A 14,823-nucleotide genomic window follows, 5' to 3' on the forward strand; every position below is an offset into this window, starting at 1 on the left:
AGTTTTGGCCCAGGTGGCAAATGAAATGTTTGGTTCTATGGAGACATCTGTTTGAGTTGAAATTGACCGGCTGTTTTTAGAGACCGATGCGTATGATCGGCTAGGCATGGTTAACAGTATTTGCTTCCTTGCTTCAGGGTATGTGACTTTATGCTCTACCTTATATTTCTGGATTTGTTTGCCTGTTTTCCAAAGGTCACATGCTTTAGAAAAGGCAGGATGGCTTCCTTTACAGTTAGGGCAACTAGGAGTGGCAGCTGTACAGTCTCCTTGGGAATGCTCCTTAGAGCCACAAATAGGACACACAGCATCGCCTCGGCATGCCGTCTGAGAATGGCCATACTTCTGGCACTTAAAGCAGCGAATGGGATTTGGGATGTAGGGCCGAATCTTGCAGTTTAAATAACCTGCTTTAACAGAAGATGGAAGAGTCGGAGTACTAAATGTCAAAATGACGGACCTGGTTGGTAGTAGGTTCCCATCTTTTTTGGTCATTATTCTCCGCGCATGAGTCACTTTTTGTTCCCTGAGTTCTTGTATTATCTCTTCTTCTGACACTGATAGTAAGTCCCATTCGCTGATAACGCCTCTAGAGGTGTTAAGAGTGTTATGGGGCGTAACTGACACTGGAATACTGTTAAATGATGTTAATTTTAACAGCTTCTCTGAGTGAGTTGTCTTAGAAGTTTCAATTAGAAGGTCTCCAGATTGGAGACGCTTAACCATTTTAGGAGATCCACAAACCGATTCTAAACATTTCTGTATAAGAAAAGGCGATAGTTTGCCAACAGGTTGCGTGGATAATGAGTGCATTATAAGAAATGCTGGCACGTCATTATTCTGATTTTCCGTCCTTAGTCTCTTTGGACGATTGGAGTCATGGTCAATGTCAGGAATTTCTGACCTTGAGCTCGAGGGCTCTAACAGTGGATAGTCACTTATATCCATGTCGGCTCCTTTTGGCCCTGGGGGTTTGTCTTTACCACCCAGGTTACCGGCCCCACCACGGGGAGGCAGGAGCAGTGCCACAAGGTGACCAAGCGGCTATTAGTTGTGTTAGTAATAAAGAAAACGAAACAGAAAGGTTTCTTTCCTTTCTGGGCCTTTGCCTAACTTCTTGTAGAACAAAAGAGCTACTTAAATATAAAATGAGAAAAAACGGTATTCAGAAATAAACAGAATATATACAATGGCAAAAGCTCTTTAGATAGCTCGCTTTGGAAAACGCACTGAGATCGCTTGGCCACGGAACGCTTGGCACCCGGGGCCTCGAACCAGCGTATTCTTTGCTGACCTCTTGTCCTTGTTCCACTGACTTTTCCAACATTAAAGATTTATTCTTGAGCTCATTCATAAAGTTTTCTGGCGAAAAATACTGGAGTAGGTCACCAAGTCTTTCTTCAGTGGTGGCGCTATTATATGGCTGTATAGACCTTTACTAATTAAAACTCGAAGTCGTTAAAAATATATATCTTTTCCGATAAGGTGATATTTTGTCCAAAAATTGGACAAAATAATAATCAGAATGACAAACCATACCACCTAATTAAAGTCCCCTGCATCCATAACTTGTAGAATTTTAAAAGCAGCTCTTCAAACTTTCCAATATCAACACTATGCTACAGCATGGGCAGCTGGAATTGACAGTTAGAACAAATAATGCTCTAACTGACAAAACACACTTATTGTAAATTTAGCATAAATATTACCTTTTCATGATTATAAATTGTCAAACCTGATGAACCTTATCACACAATACTGAAGTTTCACAAAAGAATTTAAAATAATTCTAAATTTAGAATTTAATATCTGAGATTACTGCTTTCCAAATGAAGAAATCTATATTTACTAATGTTATACTTTAATAACTGCCATTACTTGGGTCTCTGAATGGCGAGTCAATTCTTAATGAAACTCCAAATACCTTCTCTTCCCATATTACCAGAAAACTCAGACATCAAACTTTGATATAAAATATACTTGTATCGAACAAATTTAGACTTAATCAAAATAACAATTTAAAATAAATGATATGACCTTATGCTATTTTTGTGGTATAATTATAGTTTTTAGCAGAGTATTATATTACATCTGGGTGCCACCTCTCAGTGTTTTTGAAGGTCCAAAAATTCCAAGTTATTCATGAAATTAATGAAACAAATAGTAAATAATCCCTGGCTTCGAAAACTTTCTTTATTTATTTTTTTAATATATATTTTTTTTATCAACTTTGATTTTAGCTCTATTTTTTTTATTGAAAATTCAGTGTTCTTCTTTAGAAGATAATTAGTATCCTTTGTAGAGAAAAAGTGATCTTCATTATTATCTGTTTATAAGCCACTGGCTCAATATCAGTTCTATTTTCCTCTAGGTTTATGAAAAAGCACATTAGAGAAACACTCTGAACTTGAAATTAGCTTCTGATGAGAAATATAAACTTTTACTGTAGTCCCACTGAAGATTAAACAACTAGTTAGTTAATGTATGGAGTGTGTTACAATTCATGTGCATTGATCAATAGTAATAATTTGTGCATTGTAAAAAAAAAATAAAACAAGAGATCAAAAAGTGTCAACTTTTATGCATGAACTGAAAGCATGTTGTTTCCGCACGTATGCCATATTGCCCATAGGAATAAATATCCAGTGCTTCAGCTACAATATATGGTGCGTGAATAATCTAAGTGATATGCAATAAAAAAAATTATAAAAATCCAGATTTCTATTGGTCCTATTTTATGGGAATGCTTGAGAAACTATTCTGAAAGAGCCAATTATAAAATTTCATGGAAATCCATTCACAAACGTTTGTGTTATTACATGCAAAGGAACACACAAAGAAATAATAACTCTCAGATTTCTATTTAACTGATTTTAACGAAATTTGGGATGGCTTCTAAAAGAGCCAATAAAAGTTTATAAAAACTCATCCATTAAGAGAATGGGAATGGACAGACAAACAATAGGTGTTTTAAGCATATATGCTAATGTGCTTAAAAATGAAGTTCCAGGCAAGTTTCATAATTATCCTGCATATTACAGCAGTACAAAATCAGTCTCCCAACACAATAACAACAACAAAAATAAATAAAAAAAATAATAATAAAAAATATATAAATAAATAATAACAGAATTGGAATGTGCAAGACTTGAACATGATAAATACAAACTGCCAAGAAAAGGGGTCACATGAAAATCAAAGGAAAAATCTGAATTTAATGATGTATCAAAATGTATTCAGTCCTCAGGTATTCCGAATTCTTGGCAAGTACTGTCATCATTGTTTTCTGCTCCATATTGTATCAGATATCTGTTCTTTTATAGAGTATGCTGAAAAAATTAAAAGAATCTACACATGTTTTTATTAAAACTTGTGCTGTAAACTGCATGCAACGGCCAAACATTTTAATGAAATGAATGACATTTAAAAAAAAAATGTTAATGAAATTATAGTTATGATTCCAGTTTAAAAACCATAACCAAAATTGTAGTAGATTCACTTTACAATGTACATACAGAGGATAATAAAATTCTCATTAAATTTAAATGTGAATTAATGTCATGTGCAAAAAAAGTTATGATATTGTCTCATTTACTAATATTTGTTTTTTTACTGCATGCAACATGCATTCATTATAAATGAAGAAATTTAAGAAATAGTGGAAACTTTTTCAATAAATAAATAATAATAATAAATTTTTAATGATGAAAACCTTAGAATTCAGCATCCTAATCCTTTAAAAAAAGGGTAACTCACTCGTACTCATTCACACGTTAGGTTTAAGGTCACTGAAATGCTATGCCCCATGGTTGTTTCAGATGACAGTGACTAATGCTGTGTGATGAAATGGGGCCTAGCAGATGAAATTCTTTTTTATTTCATCATAAATATTTTAATTGTATTCTACCATTTATCTTTTGACCACTCAGTTCATAAATCCCACAACCTGAAAGAATGTGCTTCAAAGTAGGCAGGGACATCTCAGAAGCAATGTATTAAAAAAATGTAATTTTTTGTCCCACAAATTTTTTCCAATCATATTGACATCTGTATTTAACTTAACTGTGTATGTGTCTTTGAAAGTCAACTGTATTTGTGCAATGTAAAAGCAATGTAATTAAAAAAAAAATAATAATAATTTCTTTCTATTTCAGTGCAGCACAGCGTTGTGTGATTAGCTTGAGATTCCTGCATATCTGTTACCTTCACTCACATTTTGAAGTAAGTGCATGGTTTACACCTTTCTCCAGAAATAGAAAAGAATGAGAAAAAAGGTGTGATTGATAAAAGTAATCTGATACCACATTTTTAATTATAACAATAGCAGCACAGTGGGAACTGCATTTTGTGTTCATGGTGAATTTATCGAAGAGACTGGCTTTCGGGCATTATGAATAATCACTATCAACAACACAATTAATAAAAGGGTCAATAATCATCTTTGCTGATCTTCCCCAAACATCTTTTGCATAACTATGTTCAATAGATGAAGCAAGACCTTTGTTTTTTATAATTGACTGTGCACTTGCTGAAAGATATCAGAAAAAAATGATTTTAAGTGCATGTTTACCCTAATTTTGATATAGAATCTAATAAAAAAAAAAAAAATTAACACAGCTCTCATTTCAGTTAGTGAAATGAGAAATGGAATGAAATGTTTTGTTGAAAGCAATTCTATAATAATTTGCACTAATAATCTAATACATAAAAGTTTTCTTCTCTGTAACTTAGAGACAAGATGTAAGTAAAATTAGTAAAAAGAGTGTGTGTGTGTGTGTGTGTGTGTGTGTGTGTGTGTGTGTGTGTGTGTGTGTGTGTGTGTGTGTGTGTGTGTAACCATTAAGAAATTCTTCCACTAACGAAAATATAGTATTTAAAAGTTTGACTGCTTGATGCTTGGAGAGAAATGAAATGTACTACTGATATCTTATCTAAAAAGACATGATGTTCCCAGGCAAGCAACACACACATGGCTTGATACAACTTTGCAATAAGTTAATTGAAATAATTCACTTCACAAAGAAAAGAAAATGAGATACCAATATTTCCATATTAATTTGTTGACGATTTTTTTTTTAGGAGCATTAGCAACAAAGGCCATATTTCTCCGGGGATATGCGGTGGTCATTCCCTGACCTTTCTGCATACTCCGTATTCGGTGGTCACGGGCTCGAACCGCGGTCTAATCAAGAAGCGTGTGCTACGCACTGCTGCTCCTGCCCACCTGGCTATGGAGGCCCCTTTGTTGATGATGACTGGCATCCTTACTTAATTTTAATGGTATATACATCAATGAAAATTACTTGTTTTGTTCTTCCATACTTACATTTTGTAAAACACTGAGCCAACAGTATTGCCATGTACACTGTTCATATAACTTATTTTGCTTTATAAAGGAAACTTTTTGGATAAGAACCACAAAATCTCTGAATCTGTCTCTAACTTTGTTATATACTTGTACTATATAACAAGGATGCAAATCCTAACATAGCTATACTTTAAAAAGGAAGTAAATGCTCTATCGATACTTGTCCCACATAAATTTTTTTTTCTAATCATATTGATATCTGTATTTAATTTAACCGTGTGTGTGTGTGTGTGTGTGTGTGTCTTTAAAAGTCAACTGTATTTGTGCCATGCTATTAGCAGTAGTTTTTTTTCACCTTGCATTTTGTAAAATTCAGCAATAATTATGCTTATGACTTCTGGCTTGATTCTAGGTGGTGGTGGTGTTTACAGTGTTCTGAAGAATCCTTGTTTTTAATTTTCATTAATGATATCACAAGATTCATGTCAAAACTTATTAAGGTTGTTACAATAAAATTATACAACTGGTCTAAAAAATGGCATGCTAGTAAATGCAAGGTTCAATAATCCCAAGTTAAATTATCAACAGAATAATGCACTCAATGCTGCTCAAGATGAAAAGGACCTTGAGATTATAACACAGTCAATCATATACATTTTGATGGAGAGATAAAGAAGTAATTATCCCACCGTACAAATCAATGAACAGGCTACATCCTGAATATTGCAAACAGGTGTGAAAAACTTAATTTCTGTGAAAATATCAAGTGGCTTATGGTTGTAAAGAGCAACTGATAGGCTCTACTTCTTTAAGACACAAAGTTGGGAAACAGCATCTAAATTCACAGGACTTGACTGCATACTTTTTTAGCCTACTGCAGCAATCTGATAAACCATGTACTTTAGAAACTTTTTTTTTTTTTTTTTTTCCAAAAAAAAAAAAAACTGATTTCCTTCCAATGGAGTTGAAAAACAAAGAGCAAATTCCATTACCTGAAATGATAATTATAATATGTTTAGACATATATATATATATATAGTTCTTGGAAAGGAACAAATAATTGCTATACACATGAAAAGATCATAAACATGTACAATTAAAAGACTAATCTACACAAAAGATACCAAATTTATGTCCTACCTCACCATCTTCTTCAATTTCTTTTCCTATGTCCATCCTTCCACAAAGCAGATGATGCTGAAAGTCTCAACGTTGTATGTTGCACAACTCAAAAAAAAACTAGATTCCAAAAATTGCTAAATTCTGTACAAAGTTTTAAATGGAGCCTTTAAATATTAAAAATATTTAAAGAGATAATGAACAGAATAATTTACCCTTCCTTCCTTTTATTACATTAAATTTTTATATAAGAGTTGATTGGTAAATTGAACATTTGTATTCTTTAATTTATAAAGGATTTATAGTAATTTTAGATCTAGACTTTTTACTTGAATTAGAGAAATATAAAACTGTGTCCATGAATTACTGTTTTATTTAGTAATCCAATGTGCACTTTCACAACAAATGCAATTCCCAGTTCCCAGTTCATTGTTGAAGATGGCAGAACAGTGCTGCCACCACCACCATGAGCAAGATGAAAGACACTCAGTGGAGTCGTACCTGTCCCAAAGGCAAGTCCAGCCAGAAGGCACAGCCCTCAGCTCATACTGATGAAGGAAAGTATCTGTTTCTTGGAGTCTGGTGAAAAAGTATTTACTCTCTAGTGCTCCTTCCTGCCAATCTGCAAGTCGTGTCTGAAATCATTTGAAATGGGGTTCAACTTAAAGAATCCAACATACATATAATTACTGCATTGTATAAACTGTTTCAAAATTAAATATGAAACCTATTAACCACCACAATTTTTTTTTTTTTTTTTCATTGAAAGGATATTATAATTTAATGAAAAATTCTGCTTTAGTTTACAACTGTTAAAAATGAGTCCCTTTACTGTGATACTTGAATTGATAATGAAAATGAATTTTAATGGGTTTGGTTCTTCCTCTAGAAGTGTAAAAAGTTTCCAACAAAATAAATGGGTTATCTGGTTTTTTTTTTTAGTATTCACCAGTATGGTTTAAACATTTGATCTTTATCATGCATGTTGCTAATACAGAAGTATATACTAAAAAAAAAAAAAAAAAAAAAAATGGAGGTAGTCCTTGCACTTACGACACAAATGTTTCTCGCAAATCACATCTTAAGTTGAAGCACATTTTCCCATAACAGCAATGTTAAACATTTAGGTTACCTTCCTAACCAAGCAGTCAGATAATTAGATAATTATGGCCTACCTAACTGTCTGGCTGCTTGAATAGGAATGTAACCTAAATTTTGTATAAAATCATCCAAAATATTGTACCTAGCAAAAATGCTGTAAACGTAAATGTAACTAATTAAGGACTAGACAAACCTTCTTATTCTAAGGATATAACAATTAATTGAAAAAAAAAAAAAAATCACTGATTCATGCAATATCCCCCCCCCCCCCAATTTCTACTCTATCTACACCAATGCACCACGAATAGCCCAACTAATAGACAAAACCTATCTGTAAAAAGATCTAAGCCTCCCAAAAAACTTGCTAATTCATTTCACAAAAATCTGTTGCCACAGTTCTAATCACAATGATGTCCTCAGTTTTCCAGTTATCAGCTGCCTAATCCACGACCCATCTTAACTGTACCAACTGTTGTTGTGAGTTTTATTTAAACAGGAAATGAAATGCATTACTGTCCTTCTACTGCTACATATTTGACACAGGTCAATGCACCTGTTGAAAAGTGATCATTACATAACTGCTGCGTTCGTGTCAGCAGTACAATGATGTTTTTAGGCTAAACAAAGGATGAGGAAGAACTAGCCCACTGAGCAAAAAGCAGTTGATTAGGCAAAATTTAAATTTAGAAATTATAAAATCTAAATGGTAATACTTAGTCCAGCAGATTTTAATATCAAATTAAATTCAAAGATATCAAATAAATATGACAAAATATGTTCTGACAATAAACATCCCATATCTAAAAATAAGCATGATAGACTAATGCATTTTAATTGAAACACACTGTATATATTACCTTTATATGTAACAACTGTCATATGAACAAATAATGCACATGCATACACACATACAAAGTACAGTCACAATATTATGACCACTCCCCAATGCAGACATCACACACACACACACACACACACACACACACACCTAGCGAATCATACAGCACACGTGTCAAGTTCACACACTGCAAGCATATAAAGGCTTTATGTCCGGCATTCGTGAACACAGTAACAGCCTCTGTCATGGGTAAAGTACGTGACCTATCAGACTTTGAAAAGGGCCAGAGGTGTCAGCATTTCTGAAACAGTGAAAAGATTCACATGCTGCAGTGGTGAAAGTGTATCAAGACTGGGTGAATGGGACAGTTTTGACGACCCGACGTGCAAATTGTGGAGCCCCATGTGCCACTGATCCCAGAGGTGAATGTCAGCTGAAATGGTTGGTCAGGACTGATCGGCACACTACTGTTGCTCAACTGGCCATCCAAATGAACCATGGGGCCACCAGAAAGGTCTCCAACACAACAGTGCAGCAAACCCTGTTGCGCATTGGGCTAAGGAGCAGATGCTTGGTGACAGCACCAAGGTTGATGGCCGCTCATCGCAAACAACGCAGTCAGTTTGCACAGCAATACTGGCACTGGACCCCGGCCGAGTGGCATGGGTGGCCTTCTCTGATGAGGCATGGTTTCTGCTCCAACGAGTGGATGGACGGTGGTGTATTAGGAGTGAAACCTTCGAGAACACACACACCGGACACAATTATTGGCAGAAGGTAGGCTGGTGGGGGCAGCATTATGGCGTGGGGAATGTTTTCATGGCATGGCTTGGGTCTGCTGATACCTATGGAGGGCACACTGAACCCAAATGGTTACCTATCGATCGTTGCCGATCAAGTACACCCATACATGTTGACAATGTTGGCTGGGGGCGATGGCATCTTTCAGCAAGACAATGCACCATGCCATGTCGCCAGATGATTAATGTTTGCAATATCATCAATCATCAGCCATTTTCAATCCACTGCAGGATGAAGGCCTCTCCAGCAACTTTCCAGTTCCTTCAGTTTTGAGCACTGTCCATCCATTTACTACTCAAAAACTCATGAATTTCATCTATCCATCTCCACCTTTGTCTTCCAGGTTTTCTTCTAGCTCCTCTTGGGTACCATTCTGTTATTTTCTTAGTCCATCTGCCATCATGTCTTTGAGCTATGTGTCCTGCTCAAGACCATTTTAGTTCTTTAGTTTTGATAAGAATGTCCTTTACTTGAGTTTGCTGCCTAATCCATGTGTTTCTCTTCTTATCTAACAGTCTGATTCCCAATATAATTCGTTCCATTCTTCGCTGTGTAGTTCTTAGCTTCTCTTCCATTCTTTTGGTGAGTGCCCAAGTTTCACTTCCATAAGTCATGGTGGGGAGTATACATTGATTCATTATTTTATGTTTCAGACAAACTGGTATATTGCTCTTCAGTATGTGACTATATTTCCTGAATGCTATCCATCCAAAATTTATTCTTCTCTTGACTTGCAGCCATTTATCATTATTATAGCTAATAACTTGTCCCAGATAAGTATATGACTCCACCTTTTCAATTACTGCTCCTTCAATCATTATTTCCCTTTCCGTGGCATACTTGTTCATCATTACTTTTGTTTTAGCCATATTCATCTTTAGTCCAAAATCCTTACTAACTGTGCATAACTGATTAAGACTTTCCTCTAATTCTTTGGGATCGTGGCTTATGACCACAATGTCACCTGCAAATCGTAAATGGTTTAGGTACTCTCCATTCACATTGACTCCTTTCTGCGACCAGTCTAATCTTCTGAAAGCTTCCTCAAGCACAGCAGTAAACAGCTTCGGAGATATTGTGTCTCCTTGTCGAACTCCTTTCTCGATTTTAAATTTGCTACTGTCTTTGTCTAGTCTAATAAAGGATGTAGCACTCTCATATATTTTCTTCAAAATCATAATATATGGAGTATCTATGCCTTGTCTTTCCAGTGCCCGAAACATTGCCTTATGCTGTATGGAGTCAAATGCCTTTTCATAATCCACAAATGCCAGGCATAATGGTGTTTTATATTCATTTGCTTTCTCCATTAGCTGTGATATTACATGAAGGTGATCCATAGTTGAGAATCCTGTCCTAAAGCCAGCTTGCTCTTTCGATTGATTCTCATCAAGTATTCTTTCTAATGTTTGCAATAAATGCTTATTAAATGTTAAGCTTATTTTTCCCCTCTCCAATGATCAAATTCCTACAATTAAATACACAAAGGTCTAGAGCTGTTGCCAATCAGATTAATATAACTGCTGAGGAGTGCAACATCAATGTCCTGTTAATTCAAGAACCACATTATTCATTCATGTAAAGTCAATTATCCCAGAAACTACAGAATAGTGGAATGCTCAACCGAAACATTCTGAGCCGCTATAATTATTAGGAACCCAAAAATCACAGTTACAAAAGTTAACTCCCTATATAATCCAACTGGTCTCTGCACTCAAATATACTATTCAATACCTGCAGTCTGCCCTCACACTTCTCAATCCAGTCAAGCTTCTTATGAAGTATGGATGCAAAATGCAGCACTTTACTGTGGCACAGCACTACCCTGGAAAGCACAGGCTCCAACCATGGGCCAACTTTTGAAGGATTTTCTTCTTACTTTGCGGCTTGATGTTCTCAACCAGCCAGAACACCTTCCCCACTTTCTCAAATGCCTCAGGGAAAGCACCATAGCTATTGTTTGTCCTTGCCTCTTTACTGACTGGTACATGCCCAAGGCCTGGATCCGGGCCCCGTTATTCGTCACTACACAGCCAGATACGAAACCAAATCTGCAAACTGGGACCTCTTCTTTGAGGTTATTATAACTCATCTTCTAGCTAATACCCGCAACTTCTTTCGCATCTCTCTCTGCCTCTGAACTTCAGGTTCACGAGACCAAATTCATCCAGCAAGCCTTGGATTGGTCTAAAGAAGAGGATATACCACTACTGCAGTTCCATGGTGGTCCCTAGACCCAGATCATCTCTGCAAGTCAGTTCACACTGCTCGGAAAAACTTCCAACATGCCAGATCCTCTCTCTCTTGCACAGAAATTAATGCCCGATGAGAGACATACCATCAAATGAGGAATAGCTACACTAAAGTCGTCTGTCAAAGAGCAAGAATGCTGCTCTCTCTCGCCACTACAACTGGCAATGCTGATCTCTGGAGGTTTGTCTATCAAATTGTGACTGACAAGATCCCCAGAGATAAGGTCCTTATATTAATACTCCCTCAGTGGTCATGACTACTAAGTGGGAGCAATTGATAGAGAATATCTTAAACACACTATTCCCAGTAGACATCTTTCCTACCACTCCCTCTCAGTTTGAAACTTGTGCTGACAACCCTAACACCAAGGAGCCCTTACCACGGACGAGCTCAACACTGCTCTGAATAAAATACAAAATAAATGCCCTGGTCTGGACTAGATGGAGACAGAAGTTCTCAAAAAGTTAGCATCATTCCAACCAAATATATTTTTCTCATTCCTCAACAAGTGCCTTGCTGAGAGTGTATTCCCTGACTCATGGAGGACAGCAAACATCAGGCTACTGCTTAAAAGCTCTGAGAAGCCCCCATATCTGCCCTTTGTATCACTTCAGTCTTCATTAAACTTCTGGAATGCCTCCTCCTTTACAGGCTTAGCAACCAATACACTGAAAATCAGCTTGACTCAATACTACAGTAGAGCTTCAAGTCTGGCACCACCACTGATGCCATCCATGAATTCCTTCAAGCAGTCACACAAATAGAAAAAAAAAAAAAACCTTTTAGCCATAACTATAGACTTTTATGGGGTGTTTGATCGCCTCTGGTGGCCCTTGACCCTAAGGTGCTTCAGACACATCCATCTTTCCAAGACTTATGCCTGCCTAACCAGTTACCTCAACAAAAGAACCATCGCAGTCACCACTACCTATAGGCAAATATCCTGAACCTTCACCAGAGAATATTCCCAGAGCTCATTCTTGGAGCTCTTCCTCTGGAGCATTGTCCTGGACAAATTTCTGAACATGGATCTGGGTAGAGTGGGGTTTATAACTTTTGCAGATGACTTAGTCTTCACTGTCACTGCATCTACTGGAACCTTCCTAGAGGACTGTGCCAGCAATGCTATCAATATACTTACTAACTGGATCTTGCAATCTCCCCTGGAAAGACTAAAGCCATGCTCCTCAAAGGAAATCTGAACCGAAACAGGCCTCTATTCATCAAAATTGGGTCCACCTCAATACAACTTGCAATACAGTTTAAGTACAGTGGTACCTTGGATTGCGAGTAACTTGGTCTACGAGTGTTTTGCAAGACGAGCAAAAATTTTTAATAAATTTTAACTTTATAAACGAGCGAGGTCTTGCAATACGAGTACAGTCAGTCCTCGTATAACACGTGTTCACACTACACGAATTCGATCATACAAGATTTATAAATATGCGAATGATAGCTTATATAACATGAACCGAATTTGCTTATGCACGATTCGCCTTTGTGTTTACAAGAAATTCAAATGCAGAATCACCCCAACCGAACGCAACACGATAGGAATGAAGAGATTCTGAAAATGTATTTTTTTTTTTTTATATCAGTGAAGAGGAAACACATTTCACCATAATAACGTAAAAACCAACACAATTCCAGCTATCAGTATAATCGCAAATGCAATTAGATCGAGTTTACTACCAGTTGATAACAGATTCCACTAGCAGGAACATAACTGGAAATTGTTTTTATTGTTTTATGGTAGTAACCCCTAGAAATGTGCTTTAGTAAAATGTGAGGTGTTAATAGTGTATCTCTGCCTTTATGGTGTTGTTTATTCAATTGCTACACGTGCGCAGCTTTGTTTATGTGTATCAAGCGTGCCTCCTCATTTTGTAATAGTGTGAGCGATGAATCTGTTTAACGACAATGCAATGTCATATTTCCGTGAAATCCTCAAGAGGAGGCAAGTGTCATTGGAGAGGTTCCTTGTTAAAGTCGCACAAAAAGAAAGAGTCAACAGATAGCAGTGATTCCGTTAGTGACAGTGAAAGTCGTCCTACCATAAATTCGATTGCTTTATGTATATTAAATTTAAATATTAAAAATATGAAAAGGTATGTATGTATTTTGTATTAATCATTTTTACAGATTATGAATATTTTTGAGTTTTGGAACAAATCATCTGGGTTTCCATGATTTCTTATGGGAAAATTCGCTTTGATATACGAGTGCTTTGGATTACGAGCACATTTCCGGAACGAATTATGCTCGCACACCAAGGTACCACTGTATTTGAGAACCATAATTTAATCCAAACTTACATTCCTCCCATATTTGAACTATTTAGGCACCCACTCATGATCCAACTGCGGTCTTTGCAGGAGAACCTTATTAAGGTTTGAAAATGGCAGAAGGTTATCAAATTGTAGCAGGATACTTAAACTGAGAGCAAAACAGGCAATACCTGTTTACCAAGCATGCTGGTCTGGAGCAGAAGTCGAGAATGATATATTGACTGACACATTGGGCGTGACAGACAATGTACTCATTGGTGCGGGAATACAACAGACAAGTGATTGACATTATGTTACATAATATATAAGGAATATTTTTTCTTTTCCTATTAAGGAAAAGGTTTCTTATATTTCCTAACCTAACATTAAAGGTTAGGTTAGGAGATAACAGGAAAAGACAGGGTTAATCTTAAGAACATGGTGTGTGCACTCCAGTCTATTCGGTTAAATGTGTGTTTTTTTTTTAAATAGGCTAATATTCGGCTAGTAAAAAAAAAAAAAGGTTAGGTTAGTTTACGCTACTAATTCGGGATAGATTCAAGCATAAAAAATGTGACTATACAATACCGCACACTAAAGATTACGGACACCATTTTTCACTTGAATCCATCCTGAATTAATGGCATAAACTAACCTAACCTTTTTTTTCACTAGCTGAATATTAGTCTTTTTTTTAAAAAAAAAAAAAAACCACAGTTCACTGGCACCACAGTTTAATCGAATAGACTGGAGTGCACACCCTGTTGTAAAGAAAGAAAGATTCTTTATATATATATATATATAAAGGAAAATAAGGCCGAAATATATTATATAAATTGATAAGAGTAACATAATTAATGAAAAAGTGATAAAACTCTTACAGAGATTAGACAGGGTAGTCCCAACGCAGTGTGTTAATGAAAATTAGGATAAATTAGGTATAAAATTTAGAAGATACAGATGAGATAAAAGCGTACCAGCAACAAAAAAAAAAGTCTGGAATATACAACTAGTCATAACGATAACTGCAACCAAAATGGTAAAACACAGCATCTATAATGAAAAATTACGCTTAAAGTTTTGATCCATAAATGCCAATGCAATGTATTACCAAAAACAAAGGAAATCTAAAATCA

The 14,823-nt window shown here is 36.0% G+C and overlaps 1 protein-coding gene across 1 annotated transcript in view; it reads right to left on the minus strand.

The window, feature by feature from the left end:
- The window catches only part of LOC150077384 (uncharacterized), a 389,065-nt gene that overhangs the window by 137,414 nt on the left and 236,828 nt on the right, over positions 1–14,823 (minus strand). Inside the window, exon 12 of the mRNA XM_090385883.1 lies at positions 6,929–7,062. Within this exon, the coding sequence (XP_090242009.1) occupies positions 6,929–7,062 (134 nt within the window). The remainder of the gene's footprint in view (positions 1–6,928; positions 7,063–14,823) is intronic.

This window comes from Mastigoproctus giganteus, chromosome 12, assembly GCF_048544385.1.
Source record: "Mastigoproctus giganteus isolate SK-2022 chromosome 12, ASM4854438v1, whole genome shotgun sequence".
Taxonomy (NCBI): domain Eukaryota; kingdom Metazoa; phylum Arthropoda; class Arachnida; order Uropygi; family Thelyphonidae; genus Mastigoproctus; species Mastigoproctus giganteus.